Source organism: Amphibalanus amphitrite, unplaced genomic scaffold (genome assembly GCF_019059575.1).
Source record: "Amphibalanus amphitrite isolate SeventyFive unplaced genomic scaffold, NRLGWU_Aamphi_draft 001119F_arrow, whole genome shotgun sequence".
In the NCBI taxonomy this organism is placed as follows: domain Eukaryota; kingdom Metazoa; phylum Arthropoda; class Thecostraca; order Balanomorpha; family Balanidae; genus Amphibalanus; species Amphibalanus amphitrite.
In genome coordinates this window covers 94,180-122,131 of record NW_024882613.1, presented here as the reverse complement: position 1 = coordinate 122,131, position 27,952 = coordinate 94,180, and the positions used below count along the sequence as shown (strand labels likewise).

Genomic DNA, 27,952 nt, shown 5'->3' with positions numbered 1-27,952 from the left:
CAAGACGCTGGCTGAGACTTAAGGACGGAACTACATTAGCTCTGGGTACATAATACATTAGCTTGGGGTGATTGAACCCACCTAGGATAGAAACCGTTGTTGAAATGAACTCTCACCCAGTTTTGTCAGCTATACCTCACTCGTAGGTACTTCATTAACTACCAAGATCGGATATTGCGATCCGTGTTCTAAACTAATGAAGTGCGACAGGTTCAGCATAAAATGATAATCAGTTCTCGAGTTCCACCTCAAATCGACCTAACAAGACACAAACACGAAATAAAGACAAATAGCTTCACAGTTCAATGTTGTATTGTCACATGCATTTTCTAGCTCATGACTCCCAATACCCATTACACTATCACAGCAACACAATTAATGATTCACACCCCAGGCCAGTGGCGTGGGCCGAAGCTCTCACAAAGGATCAGAAGGCATACGCTTATTGCACAACAGCTAAGCAGCACCTCTGAGTTCTGCCGTAACTTCAGAACTTATGCCTTTTGCTTAACCACAACAAAGCCAGCACTTCTGCCGCCGAAACGGAACGATACGGGATAACTCACAGTTCATGATCCATGATCCGAAGTCTACGATCCACAGTCCTAGGCACATGGTATAATGCACACGGTACAAGGCACATGGTATACGCAAGGTACAAAGTACCGAGTGCATGAAACGTAATGTATGGTTCTCAACACGACCTGAACAGCCATCAACGTACAAAGCATTCGCATAAAGGGAATAGATCACTACACCAAACGTGTTTGAACGAACCGATTCCAAAGCATCAAACGACTTCAAAACATCGCATGCAGTTCTGGTGCGACTTGAACAATTTCATCAAGTGCATTTAAGAGTGAAAATGGGTGTGAAATATTCCCTTTAAACCATAAACTAAAAGCTCGAGCCTTCTGTCCTCCTCGGAACACAAACAGTCATCAACTCTTACCCGACACGCATTATGAGGAATGGATATGGCCATACTGTCTCTTTTGCAGTTGGAGAGCACAAATGGGGACCTAGATGTCTGAGCGACCATCCATGGCCCCACTATGCCTCTGTCTGCCTACCCTGTACTCAATCAACACCTCTCGCGGCCCTGCAAGACACTTGGCGACCCCGCGGGGACCCTAGGACGATCCTCACTTTCATTGGACCCAACTCTAGCACATATCATGTGAAGAATGGCTCATCATCCACAAGCAAAGACCATTGGCACAGCTAGGGCCATCCAAAGGCACTGTCAGAGATGAACCATCACCTCCTCCAAGCTCACAACCCACCCAGTAGGTGGCAGCACCGTCTATCGCGAGTGGTAAGTTCTGAAAGCCCTGCTTCGTGTGACTCCAGTGACGTCACAGGTCTGAGCGGTGACGTCAGCGGGGGCAGAACGCCTTCTTCGGATGTAGTAGACAGTGAAGTGAGTAGAACCTGTGGAAAAGGGAGAAACTGCCATTAGAGAACATCTCGAAAACCACAGTTCATGACGAAATACATTGACCCATGTACCAATTAGAACATTTCCGGACCTTTCACAGACCACCTAACTAGCCCCCGGTTCATCCGTCCCCTACCTCCCCGGTTCATGTCCCCGGTTCCCACACTGCGAGACAGGTGGACCACGCCCCAGAAAAACCGGCCCCCGCTACCCCTGGCTGCCTATCGCCCATCAGCCCTGGCTGGGGTCGGCCGCTAATGAGCGATTGGACCTGTTCGTAATGAGATTCGTCCCGCACACTGCCTGTCCCAGGTCCGAGCGGAGGATGGTCATAGCGTGGGACTGGTCCGGGCACGCAGGTTGTCTGATCGTACGGACGTGACCTGACTGACCCCAGACACAGGAAATGTCTGATCAAAGGCTGATGTCAGGCATAACATTTGTTTGTTTCTATTTCGCCCCGAAACAGCAGTTGATTTACTTCAAACACACCAATAGTTATAACCAGAAACAGATGCCGTTTTATGCTACACACGCCAGTTGTTTTATCAGAGACACATCATTCGTCTAGCTCCCTACAATGCATTGTCTGGCCCCATAAGCATACCAGGTACTGTATGTGGACAGATGTATATGTGGGGCGATTGATGGAATTATAACACACAAATATTGAACCCTGTTATAATTCGTGGTAAAATTTCGAGTTCAAAACAGGTCGTCCTTCTTAGTTCTAAAAGCTCTTACCTAGTGGGGTCCTTCTCTTCACTCAGAATGTCCAGATCGACGACATTCATCTCATCAGCGTACTGGGAGTAGCTGAACGAGATCTGAAACAGATACCGGAAATGGTCAGCTTCCGGATCGGAAACAGTCAGCTTCCGGACCGGAAACGGCCATCTTCCGGATCGGATCTCGGTAGCACAGTCGTAGGAGGGTAATTCGCATTACGATAGACGTTCACGTGTCATAACTATAATCGGATATGTTAACCCGCGCCCTGCTGGGGGGGGGGGGTGTTTGAACACCCCCCCCCCCTTGTGGTTTTTCGCGAATATTTCCAAAACGGCGGCGCGGAGCGCCGCCGTTTTTGGTACACCTTATCATACATCAATTCTACACATGTTGTAAAAATTTCAGACCAAGGTCATTCAAGGTCAGGTCACCAGGTGACTTGAAGTGACCTCACCTCATAAAAACTTTCAATGTCTGTCATAGCTACACCGAGTGACCGATCGCTTTGAAACTTTCAGCGATTGCTAAGAGCAATAGCATGTACAAAATGTATATCTCAGAATTTTGATATCGATGACCTAAGGTCAGGTCAATTTTGCGACCTCCCCATTATAAGTCAATGGGAGAAAATTGAAATGCGCCTCTTTTGGATGAAAGACATTATAAACACTCCCAAACACCGAATTACAAGTGGTTTGGACACACTGAACTTGAAAATGGTGTCCGTGACCCTTGTTTATGCCCTGAGGTCATCTTAGGTCACGAATGGTATCTAACAGTTTTTCGCAAATAACTTTTGATAGAGGCATGCTAGAGCGATGAAAACGCCTTAGATGTGTTCAGCTCGACGATACGGATCGACTGATATGCAACATGACCCTTTCCGGTCAGGTCATGACCTTGACCTGAGGTCAAATTTTCAAGTTGACCTTTCAAGGTCAAGTTATAGTTCATTCGATGCGTCTTGACGAGAGGAACACGATGCCGGTAAAAGTAAGCTCGTACAAGGCTTGGGTCAAAAGTTATTGCAGAAAAACTGTTTTCGAAAAAATCGGCTATTTTTGCAGTTTTTGCCCCCTGCAGGCAAAACCGTTGACGTTAGGTCAAATCTGAGGGAATTACTCAGAAAGGGCGTTAATAGGGCTATCGAATGCGCTTTTCCGCGGCGCTGTAGCTCTATTGGTTCCCGAGTTATGCGTTGGCTTCTTGGAAATTTTCGACATTCGACCTGGAAATCGGCGAAATTTTGCCTTCAATGACCTCTGGTGACCTGACCTTTGACCTGACCAAAAAATTGACCGAAGTGATTTCGTCATTATTTTTTACGCTCTTTCGAACGCCGCCTTCCGCGTATCGCTACGTGGCCCAGGAGCCGAGTTACAAGGGGGGGGGGGTGTTCAAACACCCCCCCCCCCCCCAGCAGGGCGTGGAAATCCAGGACCCCCAGCAGGGCGCGGGTTAATAACTACAGTCGCTACAGTGAGTTGAGACGGCAATCTCTTTTACACGTGGTAAATCTAGAGAAAATGGCAACGATTTGCAAAGTGATGTTTTGATGACACTGCAACGATAATGTGTAAAAATGAGTGAAAACTGAGCGTGCTCACCTGTTTATCCAGCTCTGTAGGCCGGATAAACTTCATCTGCTCTAGATGAGAGTGAAACTCATCTATAACAGTGAGGCGCGTCTTAAGCAGGTGCTCTGAAACAGGTCAAAGGTCACAGGTCATCGGTCAGGTCACAGGTCACGGGACAGGTCACCAGGCTACGGGTGTCGGTCATATTCGAGTCGCTAAAGCTTGAAGGTTGTTTGTGTGCGTGTCTGCATTCCCGCATGTGCGTGGGGCGGGATGGGTTCGTTGTAGCCTTACTCATCATGTAAACTGTAATTGAACAAGACAGCGGCTCATGCATCTCTGCACTGACCAATGACGTGGAAAAGCGATACCGACAGCGGAATCCAGCCAATCGGCACTCGACCACTATCTGACAAACAAACTGCTGAACACTCTCGCCAAACAACAGGAGATTTAACGGTAAGGCCAGTCAGCTCTAATAATGTGTTCAACCAAGCTGCAGCAGCAAACAAGATCATCCGTCCCCAATAGCATTCAGCCAGCTTCTAACCAAAGGAGGCCGTGCTCGTGTACCTAATACCCACAACTATTGTTCAGTTTCTTACGTACTAATGATGGCGTATTTTAATAAGGGCATGGTTAGGCTAGGCATGTGTCATTGCGTGCATGGCATAAGCAATTAAATCTTTTAATCTACGACAGCATATATGCCAAGAGGATGGCTAGTATTTGAATACAATGACGGGTATTCGGTATTGATAAATACTCACCGATAATGTAGCCCATTGTGACGTCATCAGGTAAACGGATCTTATCTCCGACCCGCATGAACCGGCCACCGCTGAAACAGAGAGATAAATGACGTCAGTGGATCGCCAAATGACATCATTGAATCGAGAAGTGACGACATTGTATTGACAGTCGACAGAGAACGTCACTAATGAAGAGATTTAAAACTTTAAGATTATTTTACTGCATATTAAAAAACCATTGATCAAACGTTTCCATCTCGTTCCCGTTTCCCGAATGACAATAGCCTTATATATTAGCCCAGTGTCTAGCGAACACCAAGGTCCATGTTCCACGCCAATCCCTGTAGCTCCTTCCAAACCAAACAACTAAGGCCCACGGCGCCATTCGTCAGCTTTGGGTCCGTTCCACCCCACTGACTATCTGCGATCAGCGATCAGCGATCAGCGATCAGCGGCTGACATGGCGCGTTGGCGCGTGTCAAACGCCTCAATAAGAAACGACTGGCCACGGGCGACAGCGGCGGCCAGCGCTGGTCCAGCCGCCCCTCGGCCCTCGGCCCTGGACGGCCGCGACCGGACCCCAAATCTTCAGTGTAACGCAATCACCTCCCCCGAACACCTGCCGGCCGAGCACGCGACTCGCGACCGTAATATCCTGTCACGCTACGGCACGACAGGCGAGAGTTGTGTGCGGGAGTGCGGCTGGGTTTTGTGTAGAGATGACTATCGAAGTTTTGCTGGGGTTTCTTAACCATTAGAGGCTTCGGGTCGGAGGTAAAAAATCACCATGCCAGGTGTTGATTGGCAAAGCCACGTGGCGTTACTTGATGAAACTGATGTGACTTGACGGTAAACACCTGGCAATGGGCCACCGCCTGCTTGAAGCCGTATCCACAAGCAGAATAAGTAGCTTAACAAAACAACACGCTGTTGGGTAACCTCGAGGAAACTACCATCATCTCATGTTCAGCCAGCCCACCCGCCCGCATCTCGGCAACTTCTGGCGTCCCTGAAGTTGCACCAGTTTGACGGGGCCGGCGCGGCGCCTCAGGGCGGCAGGTGCCTGCCAGCTGCCGAGCGGAGGCTCGTCGCTGCAGAGACCACCATTCTCGGACTCACAACGAGCGAGGTCAGTGCAGCCAACACGGCCACACCGTCATTTCCAGGCGATTCGGACACTGTGCGCCCCACACGTGCTAGATAGAGGAGCCTGAGGCAGTTACGGACGCCAGCTGACGCCTGCTGGTTGCCTAGGTAACCGCGGAAGACTAGGGACGCCCGAACGACCCCACTCGTCAGAGACGCAAAGAAAGGAGGCTTGGTCGAGTCTCGTCGGCGTTGTGAATAAGGCCCTTTGTTACACAGAGATTGGGTAGGGGAAGAGGAAATCGGGCTACCGCGTGGATTCTTTGTATTTTATTGGGGTAGGCGAAATGTGTGATCGGTGACCTTGGGAACAGCGCCTAACAAATGAAGCCATCCGCAGAGTACCTCTCTAGCACCCCCATGTGACATAATACGACATCATTGAAGCCTCAAGTCACGCGATACCAAAGCTGATCATTAGGTGCCATGTCAGCCGACAGCTTCCTGTCGTGTTCGGACGTCGTGCTGACACAGCGTTCAGCCGGCCTGGCGACCAATGACAGCAGCAGAGCTGTGTCAGCGCTGACAGATTTCCGCGTCTCTGAACAGGTGGTATGCGATGACATGCACCGATGCGTGAACTCGCGCAGCCAGCGAAAGAGGGACATTTCTGATGATGGAATGGAAAAGAAGCAAAACAGCTTTTACTTATCTATCCCAGCTCGAAGCTTCCTCCATTGGGCAACACTGAATGCCAATACAAGGTCTTTAATTATATAAGAGCGCAGCTATCTACCTGCCTCCGTTCTTCGCCAGCTTGGCAATGCGAGAGCAGTTCATGTTGCCATCGTTTCAGCATTTCTGTGAACTTTATCACACAACTTCACGCCAGAATGTAAAGAGGAAAACGCATTTAAATGTATTTCATAATGGCATGCCCGGCACGCCTCTCTGAAGTGCAAACTCTCGACACCACCAAATCGATGCAATCCGAGTGCCAGCTCGACCCGTCTTCTGTCAACCGGTAGCCTTATAGGCCTCTGTGATGAATGTTCGTATGCACGAAGTGTCGGAGAGCCGGACATTATCGTCTCAACTGAGGCATCCTACATAGGGATGCAAGCCACAAGAGGGCAGAGGCGGTGCTTGATGGAAACGTTCGGATTCTCATCTGGTGACACTCAGGTTGTCCAGCGACAGCAAGTCACATGCTTCAAAAGTTTACAATCAGAGCTCTCAGGGGATATCTGAGGATTGAGGTCTTTCGCCAGCCTGTCATAAGGTGTGAACTGTGAACTGTGAACGCACTAAATTCACTTCTGAAATTTCCCTGACGAGTTGACTTCCAAGAGATCACCACCACCTTAAACATCAGACAGGCGTCCATTCCTTACCTGGCAAAGGGCGACATCTTCAGTGCCAGGGCCCTGCTGATGCAAAATCCGGCGCCGCCAGTGCCGAACCAAAAGGAGACGCGGTCCTGCAACATCAAGAGAAGGAAACATCGTCAGTCATCAGCAGACGCATCTTTATAATTACACAAGAATCTCACATCATTACACATCTCTTCATCATAAGAAGGGATTATTTGACAAGCCCAGTCAACATCAAAGACCAGATAAGCGCGTCTCGGCGAAAGGCACGCCTAGCGAGAAAAACGTGTTGAGTAATTTTCACAACGGAATTCATTAACTTGGAAAATTTCGCAACCGAGCAGCAGGTTCTGGCGGTAGTATTTTTCTAGTGAGGCACCTTAAAGCCCGGATTACACTGCACTGTGACATCCCAAACGAGTTGCGTAAGCTCGCTCTGGTCAGTCGTGGGTCCGGTTGATTAGCAGGGTGTTGAAGACGGTCTTGTCAGGCCGGTATGACGAGGAATCCTCAGCCGGCGGCGGTAGAAGAGCCGACAGGTTTTGACAAGCTGGACGGCACGTTTGGCGAGAATTGGCACAGAGGGCACCGACACCGGAACAATAGGTGGTCGTCACCGGTCGGAGGTCTGGGCTGGAGTCGGTGGACTGGTATAGTGGTGCAGCCGAGGGGACCGGGCACTGACCCCAGGTGGCGGCTTGTACCAACGAGCCGGAACATATGAAATGACCCAAAAATCCTGAGGTCGCTGAACTAAAATTTTAGCTGAATAATCCTGTTAAGATCTTATAATTCACAAGTGGTCACGCCGGCATGTTGCGTTCATGCTTTGAGACAATATTTTGTGAAAGATAAATCGTTTGAGTCATTGTACCAAAAATTTCACCCTGGTTAAATTTCTTGATATGCCTGCGCTTGTTGGCACTAGTTACTATCATGATAAAAGACGTAACAAACGAACAAGCTCGAGGTAAGAAACTTTATACTCCGCGTCTCCAGTTCCAGCCGCCGTCACAAGGCTGAGGAATTTCTTGAGGCCCTGACCTCTCTCTCTCAAATTCCCTCGGTCCCCTCACTCCCCCTTCCCTCCCTTCTCCTCTTCCTTCCCGCCGTCGACAGCAGCGAACAAAGCTGGAAAATTGATCAGCAAAAGGGTCAACCCGCTCCGCCCCTCTCCGCGACGCGAGACAAAGCAGCGGTCAGATAAAATACCAAGATAAATAGCGGAGTGGGGTCTGAGGAATGTCCCGCGGCAGCTGGCCGGGCGCCGCGCGGACCACGCGCGTTTGTGTCGACCCCTGTATTGTTTGTGACGGGATCCGAACATCCGGCGGGAAGACGTGCGCCAGGACTTGGTCCGCGCGCTGTGTGTATTTGGACAGAGACACCCCATGTCGTCAGACGCAGGCGGCAGACACATGGCTCAGGGTCAACAGGGATACGGTAAAACGAGGACAGAGGTCATGGGTGGAGGTCATGGATGTAACAAACACCTGGCACTTGGCTTCATGGAAGTGATGAAGGACTTCAGGGGCAGACTTGTAACTGAAGTTGGAAGGAGTTTGTACTGGGGCTAGGGTTGCTTGAATGGGACTATAGGAATGGTAGTGGGACAAGGACTTGAAACTGAGACCTTATATTGGCCTCGATGCTAGTGACTGAAGGTGAGACCGTGCCTGGCACTCAGTCTTGGACTGTGACTGAAACTAAGACCGAGGTGGAGGGATCGTAAAACTACCAAGAGGACAGAAGCTGAGACATAAATCGTGCGTAACGGCTTCCTAAAACTCCACCCGAGCACACTTACTCACACTCTCCCGGTGCCCACACACCACTGAGTCGGCTACCTCCCACATGGTCCACAAATCACCTTCCTCAGCATGTGGCAGGCGCTTTGGCGCATTCAGCTGCGAGTTTGTGCGACCCTGAATATGCCACCCATGCCGACTTGGAGCCTGGCTCACAAAGCGCACGCACTTCGCTCTTTTCGCCTCCCCCACCTCCTCCTTTGCTTCTTTTTTGTCACTTCGCTCTAACCTGCCAGCATGCTTTTCTGCACCTTCCTATCGCAGCTTCTCTTCATCAGAGCAGACTCGTCCATGGTTTGACGCGAGGGAAGCCCCAGGCGTCGGAACAACCCTTCCCGAAAAGAATGGTAAGCACTCTCTTTAGTAGCAGCACCTCCCTTCAGTGAGTGAATATGGCCACCCGGGATACCGACCCTTCAACTGAGTGATTGAGCCCTCCCCGAAGATTGTCTCTGAGGTAGTTCATCTGCGGTCCCTCCCTCGACCATCTTCGGTACCTCCCTCCGTGACGGGTATATTTGCGGCCGGTCCCCTAATGTGACCGGTCCATCGATGGGTCCCTCTCCGTCTCCCAGAACGTCGTAAAACTGTCACAGGTACTGACAACTTCATAGGCTCGGCTCGACCGCTGACGACGACAAGGGTTGGCGCGGATGACAATAACATCCCGCTCACCGGAAGATGTGTATCACACTCAAAGATAGCTGCCGCGAATCCCCGCCGCGTATACAGATGAGACAAACCATGGTGGGCCTAACGATTCGTAAGATTGCCCTGTAGACAGTTTCACTTCAATTCAAATAAAAGTCCGTCATATAGCGGGATGTCTATTTAGCGTCCGAGTCACAATGAGTGTCCTGGTCTGTTTTTGATAATAGACTCACGGGGTTGCGGCGGCCTCGCAGGGTTTCACTGACTTCTGAGCCACGTCAGTTCAATGGCTGCCCCCGCGTGTTGGTGTGAATCGGGCTTTCCCGCGCTGTTGGCATGACCCAGCCCACCGCCCGCCAGTCACCACCTCATCCGGTGACCTCTGGCAGCATCCTGGCAGGCCAGGTAACGGCAGCTCATTACGCCGCTGTCCCGCGCCACAAATGTCGCCAATTTGGCGGCGCTGCGCCGCAGATGCCGCGCGGATAGCGGCACGTCGGGCTCAAATTGAGGCCAGCGGCGGCGCGAGTGAGGCCAATTCGGCGCAGCGACGGTCGACCCGGCGCGGCGGGACACAGCGGCGGAGGCGGCGATCAAAGAAGGCGCTGCTGACAGGTTTTTCTCGGAGGAGAATTAATTAAACCGCGCCCTGGGCGTAGCCGCCAGAAGTGCGTGTCACTTCGGAGTGGAGAGAGGAGGGAAAGGGACAGAGAGGGAGAGGGGAGGAGAAGAAACGGACAGGTAACAGCAGGGACAGCCCAGTTGAAAACAGGGTGGCAGCAAATACGGATTTTGCAAAAAAAGGCTAGCGGTGAGTCCAGAGTTCATAAATCATAAAACACCCATAAGTAAACGAAGCAAACGATTCAAACACTTTGTCAAATATCGGTGACCTTCAACTCCCCCCAAGCATCGAACGTTGTTGCGTGTAGGTTGGGTTGAACATCATTTCATCGTGGCAAAATAGCAATCAGAAATGTCGGATTAAATGTAACGCATATGCTCCACCCTATACCATCCCTTCCACCTGATTGGTTCTAAACTGGTTCTTGGAATGTGCGCATAATGGGATGTGCTGCGCAACACGAGTGCATCAGGTGTGCAAACATCATCCTGTAAGCGGAGATGTCAATCAAACCTCAGTATAGATAGTCACGCGTGGATGGATGTTGAACGCGGCCGCCTGCCATCCACCCCTTGTGTTGTTCCCAGGATCTCTGGTGATGTGCAGGGACTCGCGCCTCGTGATCACCCACTTCGCCCTAGCTTTGCAATTCCCAGTTTGTCATCGAATGTGTATTTTGTAGAAACCCGTGATCACCTGGTGCATCCGAGCCGTGCCGTTCAATAAATTATCCTGTGTAGGGGCTCACTCGCGATCGGCACAGCCAGTAAACCTGTGCTTTATCACTTATCAGGCTTCCTGACAAAGTACAGGGACTCGCGATGCTCAAGACCACAGGAGAAAGCTCGTTACTCACCCCATTGTGCGCCCGGTCCATGATCTGCAGCGGAGTGCGGATGCTGTTCTTGCCCAGGTACCAGTCCTCCTGTGGACTGTATCCGGAGAGCAGCTCCGCCAGACGAGCCGTGTTCACGTAGTTGTCGTCATCAAAGTGACAGAACCACCTGGAAAAGAGAAGAGATAGCGGTTAGCGAGGGCGAGCGAAGTCAGCGAACATATGTCTTCAAAAGAGGAAGAACTTTTGAATGCATACAGGTACCTCTTGGAGATGAAGTTGCAGGATATGTACAGAAAAGCATACGGTAACAAGATTTCTTGTACGTAACTGTTGTCCAATAACGCCTGCAAAGAGATCCAAATATCTCATTTCCTATGAATAAACGCGCCTTCATGGTATCTTTCTGGTCTCAGGGCTAAGGCAAGGCCGATTTTCCACTTGATTTCAGGGGTGCCAAACATACGACCTTTCTCCCGTCCCTCTCAACCAATCTGCCTATCTCCCTTCCTGATAAGAGCTAGTTTTAATGCAGCCGTGCGGCTTGTTTGCCTTATTCGTTCACGGGTCTGGCGCGGTATCTTTGAAGCCAGAGGTGCTGTATATTCACCCCAACCATTCACTGTAAAAAATATTGACAAGCTATGTGTCAAAACAAGGGTCTCGAAACAGTCACCAGGTTGTCAATGCTTCCGGTACCTACCACTTGACTAGTTACCGCTTAGTTAGCTTACAGGCTGAGAACTATCCAGATCGTTATGATCCGGTATTGTAATGATATCCTAGGTGTACCTTTGTTTTGAAGTGCTGAATTAACTATCAAGGTTGTTTGACGTTTGTTTTCGCCTCAATCCGAAACGAGGAAGACCCTCATCAAATTATTAGGTGAAAGCCAGCCTCAGGATGATCAAAATACTAGGGGTAGTTTTGTCATAGTAATCTGTGAAGGGTGAGGAACAAGCCGTAGCAATGCACTCGTCACTAAACCAGCCTGAGATTATTCGCCAGGTAGCTGCTGCGTTTCCCTACTTGCTGAATCATGTTTGCAACTTTCCATTTCCAGACACTTTTTACGGCAAATAAATTGTTGGGTTATTTGGAAGGTGAATGACAATTTTATTTCTATTCATTTCTATTCATTTGTATTTTCGATTGCCCTAAAACTTTTTTTTTAATCGTTTGCGGTAGGTTTTTATTGTTCGCAATAAAGTTGCGCACCTGTGAATCCTTCACTTAATGCGTTCCCGGCTTCCCGGCGCCAGTTGCGCTGTGCCGTGCCGCGTTCGGTCGGGGGTGTGCGCGTCTGTGAAGTGCGAGTGTTTATCACTGGGCAAACCTGTATCGTTTCCATTTGTGCAGTGTCTAGTTATGAAGAATTGCTTGCCGATATATGACCTGTAGTGATCGACGTTCTGATTCAATAACTTGCCATAAGCCATTATTCTCAACCAAATCGCGCAGAGACGTTTGCAAAGTTGTCGAGGGGGGGGGGGAACAAGAGCGATTTTAAATGAATTGCTCTCCATGCAGTGCAATAGGACTTAGGTTTAATTTTTCGAAAGTTGTGGAGCCGCCCCCGGTGTCCGGCCTGGCCAACTCTCTTAAGAACCGATAGCTAACGGAACACTGAAGTTTCACTACGACGATTTCCGCCAAAGTTATGAAGAAAAGGCAAGTGCAAGAAGTACAAAACTTCTCTTGGTAATCAAAACTTAGGTTTGGCAAATTCCAAACCCTAAGTCACTACAACTGTGGATATAAATAAGCTGGTTATTGACGGCCAAGCTCTGGCCAATCTGAGGTTCAGACCTATCATCAAGTTCATGAGGCAGCTGCGGTTGGGCGGCTCACGGGCTCCACTGCATAGACTCAGACAGGTACTCTACAAAATGTCTTCTGTGTTCTTAGGTTTAGATCTATCGATAGGTATGTGCATGCTTCTGATTCGATTGATAACTGTAAACGGGCGCTGGAAGTGAAAGGTTCGCTTGATATACGAAAGGTGCATTGCAAGAAAGCACATTATTTCAGAAATACATTTTCATTTTATCTTGAGCGTTTTTGGAATGGGCCGGATGAATTCGTCATCTAACTGGTTAGGGATTTCGTTTGAAGACCACCGATATTTAATAATATGATGGTCTTCAAACGAATTCGCTGGCAAATTCGATGACTGGATTGGGCGGCGTAGGATCTGCTGGTCATCTGACTATGGGTTGATTAGGGCCTAGTTGGGCCCCTAGTTTTGACTTAGTTTGAGCTTCATTCGTTAAGTAGGAACAAGGCGATGCTTCTTTTGAACATCGTCACTAAACAAGCCGCCCTCGTTTTGACATTGTTTTTCGTTATTATTGTTACTAGGTACTTTGTTATCATACACAGCATTAACGAGGACCTGCTTCCAAAACAAGGCAGAAACGCTCCAGCTATTTTTGGGACGTGGTAAAAACTAACCGACACCTGGTAGCTGTCATCTGACGAACACAAAACAAGCCAGGGGCTCGCAGCGTGTGTCAAAAGTAGGATGCAAAACTAGTCTGTACCCCCGACATTTAGCGTTGAGAATCATTTGACGAGGGGCTAGTCAATATTTTTTACAGTGTTCCCCTTCACCCGACTTCAGTGGCGCAGTGAAGGGTTGATCGATAAAACGAGGATCAGGGGCGACCGCGAAAGGAGCACGAACGGAACACAAAACGTACACAAAGGTACGACAATGGCACTACCACAACTGAAGAAACGAAAGGGTCAGAAGCTGATTGTAATCAATCGTGTTTCCACGATCGCAAAGGCGGAAGAATATATGCAGAAAAGTCAGCCGTCTGCGAGCAAAACGAGCGATCTACTAAGTGATGTGCGTTGGACTGTGGACAATCGTGTGTGTTGTTCGCACTTCAAAGACTGCACAGTCTTTGACTCTGTTGTTTGCACCCCAAGGTTATGTTTTAATAGATTCTGAATAAAAGTGTGCAGCGTGCTCATTGTGGCAACATGATGCCGGGAAGTGCAAAGTCAAGTATTTTGAATTTATGAGTCTGTAAAAGCAGCTACCCCTACCGCACCAGCATGGCCATCCTGCCTCTTCCTACGTCCACCTCGCTCCCTTCCGCAGGGCACCGCCGAATTGTGCCAAACACTCCACCCCCTAACCTCAGCCCATTCTATCGCACACGTCCCGGGGCTGACGCCACCGCAGTGCCGACAAAATGCTGTTTTTCTGCCGGTCTACCGGCCCGGGATCCGGAAAACAGCTCGGTCCCGGGGAGGGGAGGGACAAAGGGTCGCCACACGGCCGGCAGGTGTGGAAAGTGGACAGTGGACGGTGGACAGTGGACGTGGATAATAGAGGGGTGAAGAGAGGGAGCGTATGCCGCCGAGCAGATCCGGCTGCCCGTAAGCACCTCTCCCGAGTCCCCTCCCGCGGGATAGCCTCACCCACAGAACAGCAGGTCAAACACTTTACCACAAACAGGATTTGGAGGGCAAACACAACGTCGACTGTGTTTTCCATCCCACTGCTACCAGTGTTTGTCAGGTGACTGTTAAAACATTTGTTCTGTCACATCTGCCTCGTAGAGAGATGTTGGGCGAATGTTCTCACACAAAGCTGAAGACGTCCCAGTAAGCCAGTGGACGCAGAACTATCAACGCCGAAGCTTTGGTTCGATTCTGGCTATATCCCTTTCGATCTTCTCTGATCCACTCAGATTCTCCTTCATTAATCACCATAATTACTATCCCGGTTTTCAATTCCCCTCCAAATCCCGATCTACGTTTAATATCCTGTCTTAATCAGCCTCAGTGTTCTAGTTGTCTCAGTCCCAGTTAGGTCTTCCATCGTATTCCCTCTCACTCCGTCAGTAGACCGATCACTGAGTCCTCTGCCGTCTCTCATACGATCATTATTCCCAGTTTTTAGTCTCATGCTCCCAGCCCCTACAGCCCTTACTGTAGTTCCCGTTCCAATGGCAGCTCCTTCCAATCCCCGGCAATACCAAAGTCCCCCGTCCAGACACCCGGCGCCACCGCCTGTCGTTCTCTTCTCTGACCGTTTACCGTGCCTCGGCCCGCCGCGGATTGGACGTTAGAACGGTGTCAGTCGAGCGAAACTAATCGCTATTAATCGGCGGACCAGTGGCCGGACCAGAAGAGCGGGTCGACCGCGGAGCCAGCTCTGTGGGCCTGACGGAATGGGACGGCTATACAAGCCGAATAACACACTGAAAGCCAACGGAAAGACGAAATAGCAGGAGATACAGCACAGTCAGCAAACGGGCGGTCTATACAGAATACACAACACTGCGCCAGTCAGGGAAAGGACAGCTTCAGACGGCAAGGCAGTACACACAAGCATTCGGCGAGAAGACGACTGTAGCGGAAGATACCGCACAGAGTCATTGGAGAAACGGCGATATGGACAACACAACGGCCCCCCAATCAATAGCCATGCCAGTCAACATCAGAGGACGTCGCTTCCTATGAGCCAGGGACGCCTCTATGGCAGTAGAAGAAGCAGTTGAGGTCAACAAGAACGGGCGCGTCCCATGCAAGAGCAGAAGAAGTGCATTGAGGTAGCGAGACAGCGGAAAAGCCTATAAAAGAGCACAAGAAGCGACGTGTAGGACAGAATAGTGCAAGGAGGATTGGATCATTCATCACTCGCGGTATGACGATGGAACCATTGTTCTTAAAACGGGTGCGGAGCTGCGTGAGATAGCTTGCATATACATCTACCCCGCAAAGTCAGAGTCGCTCCAGCCGCAGAGTCAGAGTCAGGTGAGTCACAAGATTCCCAGCGTTAATTCTACATCCCACGCTTCGTCTGTCTGACTCAGTGTTCCTGTAATAGCGTCGCGGCGGGGGGCAGGTGGCTCTCAGCGAAACACCGTCCAAAGAGAAATGCCAATGTCGTCACAGCGCAGATTAAAGCTAGGCTAGCGCAGCTAGCCGAGCACGACTAGATACGCTCTTAATTAGCCGCAAAAGGGCGGCCGGGCACTGGCATTCTTACGTCTCGATAAAATACTACCGCGGACGCCACCCGTGGTGAGCTCTAACAAAAACGGCCCAAAATTGCCGTCTCCCGTGGTGAACGGCGCGTTCAGGCGTCACACAGGAATCTCGGTCGTATGGGAGGACAGAGGGCGGGAGAGGGAGAGCAGAGAGAGCTCCGAGGTGTGACAGAGTGGAAGTGATCAAATAAAATAATAGCCTGCTGGAATGGGTCGGCGGTGGACGGCAGGCGAACGTTAGGAAGCGATGGCGGTGGTGGTGGCTGCGACGTCGCGGCGAAGCCGTGAAGCTCAAATTGCGCCGCACGCAGTCTATACACGGGAAAAAGCCGGGTGTTTCTCGGTAGTCCTACCCTCGTTATACCTCGTCCTATTCAGTGGCTCACGTCTCCCCCGCCTACTCCCGCCCCCGAACCGCCAACAACAGGGGCTTCCAATCAAACGTGACAATTAGTGAGAATGATTTGCAGTTCGAGCTCCCCTACTGGGACGCAGTCCCTCCCTCTGTATGGTCTGGATGATATGTTATTCTGCTTCGATACACAGAGGTGGTGGTGTGTAAAGAGCGTTTTATTCTCCTAACGCTAGCGCTAGCCGTCAGTACGTTCCATAAGATGCGTGGGATTTTCTAAGATCAAAGCCTCAAGCGGCATGGCTAGCATATCACCGCTGATAAAAACACTTCACCGTAAAACCAATAGATTATAATTAATTAAAACAGAATCGCTGCAGTCACCACGGGAGATCCCATGGCCTTGCAGTTGGCCCCGTCACAACCAAGCAAGGCCATTAGAAACTCATCCAGCCGCGCGATTTTCAACGGCACATGAGTGGCCCTCAAGCACCAACCCTCCAAACCAGTAAGAGCTATAAGGAACCAACGGCCCGTTTGAAGACACCGCGACACTCCACGGTGAATTATCGCCAAATCATCGGCTTCGTCCGCCGGTCTGTTGGGACGCTCAACAGGTGGAAGGCGCTCTGTTCGTACCCATAATTACCCAGCTCCCCGCTGTTCCCAGAAAATATGCCCACTTCAAAGCGTTCGCGGTGGCGGGTCGGTAAGGGCCCGACCTGGAACATACGTCACGGCGTCTCTGGTCTTGTGACGTCAGAAAATTAACGACCACTGATCCTATGACGTCATTAGATGTCCTGACTCGCGGTGAGGAAGTTGTGCCTAATGCTCCAGTGAAAGTCTCGGACTGTCGTTCAGTCTGTGGTTAAGATGCCACTGGAGAAGCTTATTAGGGAATCAGAACAGACGGGAAGCCTGAAAGATGGTCAGACAAGCACAGGTAATTTCAGAGAGCTGGCGCATACAGGAGGCCTCAGGGATGACGGAGCAACTACTGGGTATTAGCGAGTTTACAAGTGACTCAGACACGCTAAATGAGGGTTTTCCGGGCATATTAGCTGGTAATGCATGCAAGCTACTTGAAAGTCTGAACCTTGAACGCCCACATAGGTACAAGACCAAAGGAATCGAAAGCAATAACTGCGCGGAAATCTGACAGCGACTAAAGGCAAATTAGCCAAACGTGTGCACGGGATTGCAGTCTCTAAACGGACCTTTCTAGCGAGTCTGTAAACAAGACTTCTCTAGAGCTTGGGCACCGGCAGAACCATAAAGGGAAGACTAAGGATAAAGTCAGGCGAACTCCCTCATCTCGCCTGTCTGATGATCGAGAAATAACGAGCCGCGGGAGTTGCAAGCTCTAACACACATAGACAAACGCTATAACAATCAAATACGGGTATCAGCTTCAGCGTTGCTGTGAGCCTCTGCCTGTAATATCTGTCGCTGGATGGTGGGACGAGCCGGCCGGCCATTCGTGGTCGCGGTCTGCGCTAATCCCTTTCCCAGAAGTGGGGCTACATCCGGCGCTATCCCGGCCCGGCAGGTGACCGCCCGCGCTCTGATTCACCATTGGTCAGTCTGAGGTCACGTGACTTCCGCTGTCGGAGAGGGTGCCGTGCACGTGATGTGACGTCACCGGACGGCAGGTGCCCGGGGACAAAGCCGCGTGGGTCACGTGATTGGTACCTGCCCGGAGGGCATGATAATCGGAAATATGCTTTGTCATGGGCGGTATTTAAAGGTCCGGCAAAACACCAGATATATGTTGGCAACCCCAGGGTGAAGCCCAGTGATGGCCAAAACAAGCCGAAAAACGACAAAGATGAGCTCCATCCAAAACTAGATGAAAATTTAAATAATTTTAATTTGCCACGTCCTGATATGACCTTTCCCATTTACATTTCCCATCAGGTTCAGAAAATCCCCGGCAGATCGTTCATCGGTGTGAGAAAATCATACATTCTCGCGGTTTCCGATCCAACTTTGGTGTGACTCATATGCCGAACCACGTTAGTCCCTCATCAGATAGCTGGTCATCCCAGCTCAGCGCGCAGAAAAATCACTCTAGTCAGACAAGTCGTGCCCTAATCCCGGATCCAACTGTGACAGCCATCGCAAGACGCAGAGGGGGGCAGAGGAGGGGGCGAGGGGGCAGGGAGAGTCTCATACCTACGCCCTGTGGTGAACCAAGGCTGCGACGTGATGGGTTGGTCCGGAGACCACACACAGCTCCGAGGCTGTGGGAGAGTGGGCTGCGAAATGGGACCGGCTCCGAGCTTTATACTGCAGCTCGCGCAAAAGCAAACCAGCTCCGAGCTTCAGCTCAACTTACCGCAAAAAAGGACCAGTTTTATCAAGAGAAACGGTGTCAATATTCGCAAATCGCTCAGTAATAGCACTGTTTTTTATCTGTAACTTCAACCCACGACTAAACAATGATGAAACCGTTCTTTTAAATGCAACTTTATAGCCTAACTTTCTGCAAAACACCGCATCCAAGCAAAAGCAAACAAGCACCTGTCTTAGCCACAACACAAAAAGACCCCTCTTCACTGCAACACGCAAACAACTCATTTCGCCCCAACCCTTTTTGGGGACCGACTAATTGGTAGAAATCCGATATCACTGCGTCCAGAGACGCAGGACAGAGCAGGGGAGGACAGCCCTCCCCTCTCTGTTGGCAGAGGACTCACTTTTTGCCGCTGTCCATGAAGGTATCATACTCGACGGCCATTTTGCAGCAAAGTGCGTCTCTTCGGTGAGACGATGAACAGTTGGTGTTGATGACATGGCCGTCGGTTTTCTGGTGAAGCTCGGCGTCGTCCACGTCGGTGAAGAACCAGGTCTGTGGAAAGAAAACCATGTGAGTAACCATATGTGAGGGACAGAGAACCATGTAAAGAATCACATCAGAAGAAAGCATCATGCATGAGGAAATAAACCAGGTGAGGAAACCTGTGTGCGTGTGGGATAGACAAACTGTGGAACTAGGGAAACATATTCGATAGAAAGTTCGTGAGGTTTTGAACAACTCTAAAGACTGAAATACATGTGCATTTCCAAAAGAAACGCATAGCTTTTAATCGTATTCACTTTTGGAATTGATAACGTAAATGGGCAACACAACCAGATACACGAGCAGCATGAAGCCGAAAAAAATCCCCTAAGAAACAATAATCTGTTCATGGGCCAGTGCCTGCACAATCCAAACCGTTTCTGGTCACAAGCGTTCATTTCTCTCGGCCACAAATCAGCACCTCGGACCTAAACGTCCACCGTCCCTGGCCGCCTCACCGGCAGCTGGGGACCGACCGAGAGCCAGGGGCGGATCCAGAAAATCTCCAAGGGAGGGGCCATTAGAAACCAGGAGGCCCCCCCATAATCCCACCTGTTGGAGGCCCCATCTTCCCACTTGTTGGCCCCCCCCCAAAAAAAAACTGCGTCTATTGAGCTTATCTAGCTGTTCAGGCAACATCTCAACATCTGTGCAGGCTTGGAGGCCCTTTGTGCAGGTTAGGAGGCCCTGTAAAAGTGGTCATCTCTGTGAGTATAAGAGACCTCCAAGTTATGAAAAGCTTTACCAATCTTCTAACAAAGAAGTCTTCTCAGCTAGTCTTCTAAGAAATAACTAAGTGGGTAGGTTAAAAAAAAAACTCATCGGATTTCGGCCACTTTATTTTCAGGAGGCCCCCTTTTCAGCTTTTTAACTTTTTAACTTTTTATTTTATTTTTGAAAAAATCGGCCAAGGGGGGGCCATGGCCCCCATGCCCCCCCCCCTTGTATCCGCGCCTGCCGAGAGCTCAGCTAATTTCCTCTTCCCAATACATTTGTTCCGGGCCGATGGATCGGTCGGGGTACGTCAGGGACCGGGAGGGGGGGGGGGGGGGGGAGGGACAGCGGGGGGCGGCCGTCCATTGTCGGCCCCGCTTTCAATCAGATCCCGCTCGGGTGAAAGGTCAGCCTGCGGCGGCGGCCACCAGGGCGGCGCCACCGTCGCGACGCCACCGTTTGGCTGCCGCAAATTAGTGGGGTCGGTGAGTCGGGGGTTGTAATGAGCGCCTCTGAGGCAGGGGTGTACCGTCCGCTGGTGGTCTGGGTGTAATGACTCCGGGAAACACCCTAGAGCTGTCTGTCCCTGCGGGAATGACAGACGGGAGACGGCGGAAGCTATCTACCGTCCTAATCACATCGTGTGGATGGGGTGTAACTGTACCTATACCAAACTTCTAACTTCCAAGGCCAGGTTCCTGTCGAGCGTGTGGCTCATATGGTCCACATGACATTTTAAATACAGTGGACAATTGTAGTGGAAAACTAGTGGAAGTCCACTCATTGGAAGCCTGACGGATGGCCTATCCTTGACATAGCTCGTGCGGCGATCCGTCAGAAGATTTTCTCCCGAGGACAGCTCCAGTCGTTATCTGTGCGAGAGGACAGCTTCCCATCGTTATCTCAACCAGAGACTCCGCCATCAGTCGTCGTCCTCAGCAGCTCATTACTGAGCTGATAATTGTCCTCCCAGTCAGACCGAACAGAGATTAACGGCCATTATTTTCCAGATAGCGGCATTACAAGAGTGCGTCGAAAAGCTCTCCGGTGTGGATCATTAGTGATTTAGCCGTGCGCTGAAGTTTGAGTACTGAAAATGTCACTTCTGGAAGGCATTAACCTTGTGTTACCAATAACACTAAAATCTAACGAAGCCTCCGTGCTTCCTGGATTCAAAGTTAATGGAAATGGTGGGGAATGTTCATAAATTTGTGACATTCCTTCACAAGACTACAAAGGACTACACAGGACGCAACTACGGAGGGCTGGCGTCGCCCGTCTTCTACCGCCAGCCACCTGCTACAGAAATTTGGTACGGCCGGCCAACCGCCCCCATTAGCACCAACGGCCCCGCTGCGGCTCCATTGCCGCGCTCCCCTAGACCTTGAACCACCAACAACTACCCTCACGGACCCTCCATCGGTCCTGCGCTGGTCCACGCCACACTTCCCCAGCCAAACACTTGTGCCTCGCTCCCCCCCCCCCTCCTCCCTAGTCCCTACCATCAGCTCACATTTCCCCCGCGCCGTGCGGGCCAATTATGGGGTGACACCGAAACCGGGGCACAGAGGCGCGCGTCGCACCCCTTTCGACCCCCCCCCCCGTCCCGCTCGCCCCCATCGTCTCGTGGTAACGTTAGACGCGACAGGGCCGGCAGGGACGCCAGAGTCGAGACTCGAGAGGCTAGCTGGGCTGGCCGGCGTATGCTCCAGGGACCAGCGAACACATGCTTTAGGTCGGGGAGACCAACCAGTGGTGTTTTGGGGACTAGCTGTCGTTTTTTTTTCGGGTGAGACAAGTCCTGTGTTTCGGGAGGGCACCACTATGTTTTGGAAAGACCAGTCAGTCGGACCAACAGCATACATAGGTATTACATAAGCTACCCTTCCCAGTTATCGACCAGTAAGCTTAGTAGTTCGACCAGCAGCTTATCAGCGCTGCAAACTCAACAGTGCTGATCTTAAGCCCAGCAGCGCTGATCTACAGCTCAACAGCGCTGGTCAGGTCAGCTCAGCAGCGCTGGTGTACAGCTCTGAGCTCATTTGTGCTGATAGCTCAGCAGCGCTGATCATTAGCTCATTTACGCTGGTATACAGCTCCTTTGTTCTAATAGATCCGGAAGCGCTGGTCCAAAGCTCAGCATCACCGGTCAGCAGCTCAGCAGCGCCGGTCAGCTGACACGGTTCGCTGATTACCGGCTGCGGGCGAGGCGTCTGTTTTTGCTGGTTAAATTCACCCGTGATTAGTGGTGTGCCTGGGCCGCGCCCACTGCTCCCGACTCACCCCATCGCAAGCCAGTAGCGAGAAACTAATCAGCCCATCGGCACCTGGTCAGGGGCAAATCAGCAATCCAATCTCGCAGCGCTGTTGATTCCAAACAGTTCGCTCAGTTCGCAGAGGATGCGGGATGAGGAACTCTTCTCACGGCACGAAACCAATCACAGCTGGGCGCTTCGCTTATCCAAACACCTGTGATGGAATTCCATTCGCACGTTGCACGGTAGCATGCCGGTGTGGTCTCCGATTTAATTCATTCACACCGTTTGTTGTATCATGGATCTGTACGTTCCCATAGTCGCGCGGATTGGAAGTGCCGGCGGCGTCAGCACGGGCTGTGATTGGTTGTCACCCCGCGGCGGACAGCTGGCTCAACCAATCACAGCCATGCCACCGGCCGAGGCCTGGGAACCGACGAAGCCGCGAGCTGAGAGCTGACTGTGCCGCTAGCTTCCGTCGTAGGGTCACACGGGTCAGCGTGGGGCCAACAAACGGCTGTCAGACGGCCAGATTACCTAGCCAGTCGCCACGGGGCGCGTCAAGCCCCAGATTACCTGACAAGCTGGTGGCTTAGACGGAATTACTAGAACGGCGTCGGAGCTGGATGCTTCCGTAAGCGCCGTAAGCTTGCCCGTGAGAAGAACCGAGCGCGGTGTAACTTCGTGTTACGGCGCCGCTCAAACGTGTTATGAACGCGACAGCTAGGGGAGGGGTCGTGATTTATAGCCTCTGCACAGGATCACGCCCGACAAATTGTCACGACATCCCGGCCCGCCCCGTGTCACGGCAGCGACACGATCTTCTCACCGACACTGGTACCGGCGTGTCGCGGGGTCTCCGGGCCCGGCACGTCGGGGCGCAGCGGCGCGACACGGCCCGGCCGCGGGTCAGGGGTCAGGGCGCCAGGTCAGAGGTCACGCCCCGCTCTGGGAATCGCACGACCGCTGCAGCAAAAACGCACGCGGCGCCGCCGGCCACGGGCCGTGTTCACACGGCGGGCCGTGTTCCCAGGGTCGTCTGGGGCCGTCGGGGCGTCAGGGACCGCGCCCCGGGCGTGAGGAAGGACTCCTAAGGGCGTCGGTATCCTCTTCCCAATCCTTGCTATGTCACCGTGTCCCGTTGGTGTCCCGCTGTGATGTCAAAGGTCACACAATGTCCCGCGGACGCAGCGGGGGCTCGCCACGCTCACCTGCAACCTCCTGCAGCCTGTGCAATAAAGCACGCTGCAATCAGCGCTCGTGGGAAGGAACGCACAACGGCACAGAGGGGCGCCGGCGCCCATCAGCGCCCGCCGGTGCCCGGCGCCCTCAGATCTCGACGGCGACGTAGCCGCATTGGAGGACCAACTAATCTCACCGCTCGTAAAGACAATTCGGTAACAATCTCAGCGGAGGTCGTAAACGACGCCCAGTCGCCGCTCGGTCGCTCTTGAGGACACAGGTGCGGCCGCAGTTGCGTCGCACCGCGCGCAGCTGGAGGTGGCAGATGATCAACTGGAGCTCTCAGAGCCAGATGAGCTTGCTAGCGCCGGTTCTCACGATCCTCGTGAGACAGCCGGTGTTCCCGACGCACGCCGACCGGCCGACGCCAGTAACTGACACCCGTATTATAGCCGGGGTAATTGGCGGCCACGAAGGCGCCGGCGTGTTGTTGGGAGTCATTGTCAGTGTTGGAGGTAGCGTCCGGCTGATGGCGTCGCTAGGGACACGTCTCAATTGTTTTGAGTAGGGACGGAATAGGACTAGGTATAGGACGGGGATGGACGGGATTACCGTCACAGGATGGGATGGAATGGAAAAGAGTGGAATGGGATGGGCCAGGATAGGACGGGACGGAAAGGACAGGCGGGTCGGGACGAGACAGGCCGTGCCGGGAAGGTTCGCAATCGCATAGACAAGGGTTGGGACGAGACGTGACGGGACGGAACGAAAACTAGCCGTGTCCGCACGAACCGGGACCAGGACGGAAACGGGCGACACAAAACAATCCGAGAAGGGTCAGACAGGGTCTGAACAGCGCCTCGGCGGCGGTGTCTACGCTTGTGATTGATCGGTCAGCCAGTCCCGTCCGGCAACGGGGGTGTCGCGATGTCGCGTCGGCCGTCAACGGGACGATGGCGGGTGATCCGTCACCGGCTGTCAACGAAACTCCGCCCCGCGCGACCCGGCCGCCACCGCCGCCGCTTCTGTCATCCCACCGCCGCCGCCGCCGCCGCCGCGTCGCCCCCTGCAGGGCCTGCCTCTGGGTCTGTCCAGGGCCTCAGCCTCACAGCGCGCTCACAGGCACATGACGTGCCGTCACTGGGCCAATATTTACACTGCGATACGCGATATGCGGCTGTGACTGTTGGAGAGGCAGTGAGCAGTGAGCGTGGGAAAATGGTGGGAGAGAGCCGCGGAGTGGGCTGCGGAGGGTGGGAGAGACGGACGTATCGTGCACGGGTCGAGGCGGGAGACGGAGACGAGAGACGAGACGGAGACGGAGACGGAGACAGGAACGGCAGGCAGAGGCAAGACGAGTGACTCTACCTAGGAAACGAGATGAATTATTTACTTGGTAAAAAAGGACGGATGAGACAAAAATTAGCAATACTCGCAACAAAAAAGATAAAAAGACCGCTGGGAATACCAGTAAGAAGCATCCGAGTAGACAAGTTATGAAACACGACGAGACAAAGCAAAAACTAAATAATAACGGCCAGGCTAAAGCCGGGTTAGCAGTGTGAGAGCTAGCCTAGGAAGAGGAAGACAAGCGCCACCCTTCACTGTCCTCACACATCCCCGAACGTCCCACAGCACGGCTCTCAAAGCCCGGGACGGGCTGTCCCAAATACCGCTCCCGATCATCCCCGTCCCGCATTGTTTGTCCCGAGGGACATAAAACTAGGATGTACGGATTAGAGACCAAATCACCCGTCTCAGAACAACGATCCCCGTCACATCGTCGGCCTTCGTCCGTAGAAGATCACAATGCGGTGCGTATTCAGAATCATGTCGCTCAGTTTCCGGGCTGTTTGAGATGCGATACGCTGACCACCCGGTAGGGACGAAGGGACGGCCGGTGGGAAACAAGGGAGATGAAGGAAGCGGTAGACGGGGTCCTAGACTGGGCAGCTGAGGACTGAGGCCCGGGGAGGGGATTGGAACAGCCCGGTAGAACAACAGAGTGCGAGAGCAGCTTGGTGTGGGCCGGCTGAGGCTGGAGCAGAGGAGACAAAAGTGCATAGCACATATCTGTTTGTCGTGGTGAAGGTTGATCGACCAGCGGATTAAAATGAGGCAATAACTACTGAAAAACTGAATGTTGCAGCCAACTGCATGGTGTTTGATGGAAAACGATGCATGTCCCGTCACCCAGTAAAACAGCACAGACCGTTACCGTTGCAACAATGAAGTAAAAATCAGCTAATGCTCTAACATTACGCATCAATATCGGAGCTCTACAGACGTGCTAATATCCAAAACCACGTTGTTTCCACGTAAATTTGGCTCTATATCCCATGGATTACCGAAGTGATAAATTGCAGACCTTCGATAACCGACGCATGTTCATGTTGTGATCGCAGCCCCGAGCTCAACAAATTCCATCGGCGGATCGAGCTACCGTAATCCTCCGATCGCATGTCAGAAGCACCCCGGAAAACGTTCTACGTGCCGCCACGATCCACGTGCAGCTGCTCCACGTGCGTGCTTACCTGTTGCTGAACATGCGGAACCCAGGTGTCCAGCAGTGGTGTCAGCCTGCTCTCATGGAACTGACCCGACGTCTTCACACTGATGAAAACATCCTCGAGTCCCGTTTTCTCGACAAGCTCCGGCGGCGGGGTGGTGGTCGCACCTGCCTCCACGAGATACGCAAACCGAGGACTGGGTCTAGTCTCTGTTTCCAGACTCTGTTCAGTCTCCTCACCATAGTCCACCGACATCGGAGCACGATCCTGCCACGACGGCTCTCGCTCAACCTCAGTCTCAGCCACTCGAGCAGCGCTTCGACCAATCACTGCACCGAGATAAACACACACGCACAAGGAACACACACCCTGCAGAATACGCCGGCGCGTCTCACGCATCTCTGCGACTGGCATTACGCAGCCGGGAACTCAAATCGTCTCAGAGCGGACGCCGGTCTACGGAGCGCCCGCGCGTAACCTCCCCTCTCGACGTCTGTGAGGCAACTGATTCGCCGCGCCGCCGCGGCGCGGGCGGCGGGCGGCTGGTGGCGGCGGCGGCGGCGGCGGCGCGGGTCCCAGGCCCTGGCTGGACGGGCAGGCCGGCAGGGTTTGGTGTCCAGATGTGAACGGACCAAGGGGAGGAGGGGAGGACAGTGGTGGTGACTGGTGATTAGGGGTACCCATTTTTGGGTCAATTTTCCAAACTTTAGGTGGGGGTGGATTTTCCCATTATTTGGTCTATTCTGATTCCATCTGTGCCAAAAATAGCGAAATCAAACGATTTCTAGGGGTCGCGAATTCAAAATGAAAATGCCAATTTTAGCGAAAAATTGACCAAAATAATGTTATTTTATTTTGGAACAAGGTTGCCATGCGAACAGGTTGGAGTCAATTTTCCCATTATTTGGTCTATTCTGATTCCATCTGTGCCAAAAATAACGAAACCAAACGATTTTTAGGGGTCACGAATTCAAAATGAAAATGTTAATTTTAGCGGAAAATCGACCAAATTAGCAATATTTTATGTTGGAACAAGGTTACCACGTCAACAGTTTGGGGTTGATGTTATCATTTTTTGCTCCGTTCTGGATCTAGCAGTGACAGAAATAACGATATCAGACTAAGCTTTTAGGGGTCGCGAGCTTGCATTGGAAGTTTTCATTTTACTTGGAAAAATGACTTCATTTTAACGACTATAAATATGCAAAGCCAATGTGTTGCAGTGGTATTGATGACTGTTGGACATCGTGCAACACTACTTCAGTTGTAGGTATATTTGACGTGCAGCGGTAAAAGAGAGCACCAAATATATCTACAAAGACATAAAAACAGCACTAAGCTATGCCGGTATGCATGACTTTTTCCAATTCGCTAGACGACCTCCCCGAGTCCCGGAGTTGCAGAGACGGCAGAGGGAGGGGCGCAAGCTTTACACCACCGCGCCTTTGGGTGACCGCTGTGCTTGAGTGTAGCTTTGCCCCTCCCCCACAAACACCCACAACCACACACAGAATGCGATTGTGCATATGGAAAGACAGCTGGCGGAGATCATCACAGGAGGAGAGGAACAATGAACTTCATCCTCACCCCATTATGAAAGCAATATGTTTGCAATCTTGCTGATGACGGACAGCACTGGCCCGGCCGAACGCGTGCACGACTGCTCGTGGCTCCAGTTCTGGGCATGTGCCACTACAAGCAGCTGTTGACATGAGACGGGTGCAGATATCATGCCATGGAACTAGTGCCTGGTGATGGCCGCTGCCAGAAGTATCCTTGCAAGATAAAGTAACGGATCTTACGCTGCACTCACAAGTCACAGGCCCAGTCAAAACCCTCAGATGGTGCTGAACTGAAGTCGAATGGCATTGCCTAAAGCTGAGAATTAGGAAGGTACCAAGTCTAAACGACTCAGCCAACTCCGAGGCAGAACCGTTTACTGACTCTTGGCATTGCCTGGGGGCCGACACAGTGGGTGGGCCACGGACCTTATGGTGGCGGACCTGATTCTCCTCCTCTTCAGCCTTTGCACGCACACTCCTTTATATGATGCGTCCTGGTGCCACCATACGGCCCATGCAGGATGAAAATCTTCTGCTACATTATAGGTTCTTTAGATTCAGACGCTAATTATCTGAGATCACAAGTGATCCGTGCCAGAAGCTGTGAAAGTTCTTCGTCACATACCTATCAACCGTGCAC

The 27,952-nt window shown here is 51.9% G+C and overlaps 1 protein-coding gene across 1 annotated transcript; it reads right to left on the bottom strand.

Moving 5' to 3' along the window:
* Positions 1 to 294: 294 nt before the first annotated feature.
* Positions 295 to 26,267, bottom strand: LOC122370288 (fringe glycosyltransferase-like). The gene is made up of 8 exons (XM_043345755.1): positions 25,775 to 26,267; positions 18,947 to 19,098; positions 10,902 to 11,049; positions 6,983 to 7,068; positions 4,521 to 4,591; positions 3,781 to 3,875; positions 2,186 to 2,268; positions 295 to 1,434 (listed from the first exon to the last, which is right to left on the bottom strand). The coding sequence occupies exons 1-8, from the start codon at positions 26,162 to 26,164 to the stop codon at positions 1,380 to 1,382; spliced, it is 1,080 nt and encodes a 359-aa protein (XP_043201690.1). The 5' UTR covers positions 26,165 to 26,267; the 3' UTR covers positions 295 to 1,379.
* Between the last annotated feature and the right edge of the window lie 1,685 nt (positions 26,268 to 27,952).

Bases quoted from the DNA above. Each gene is read 5' to 3' on its own strand.
- LOC122370288 (XM_043345755.1), bottom strand. From the start codon at position 26,164: ATGCCAGTCGCAGAGATGCGTGAGACGCGCCGGCGTATTCTGCAGGGT. The intron at 4,592-6,982 runs GTAAGGAATGGA...TCTCTGTTTCAG, and splicing joins AAGATGTCGCCCTTTGCCAG to CGGTGGCCGGTTCATGCGGG. The intron at 2,269-3,780 runs GTGAGCACGCTC...TATCTGTTTCAG, and splicing joins CTACAGAGCTGGATAAACAG to ATCTCGTTCAGCTACTCCCA.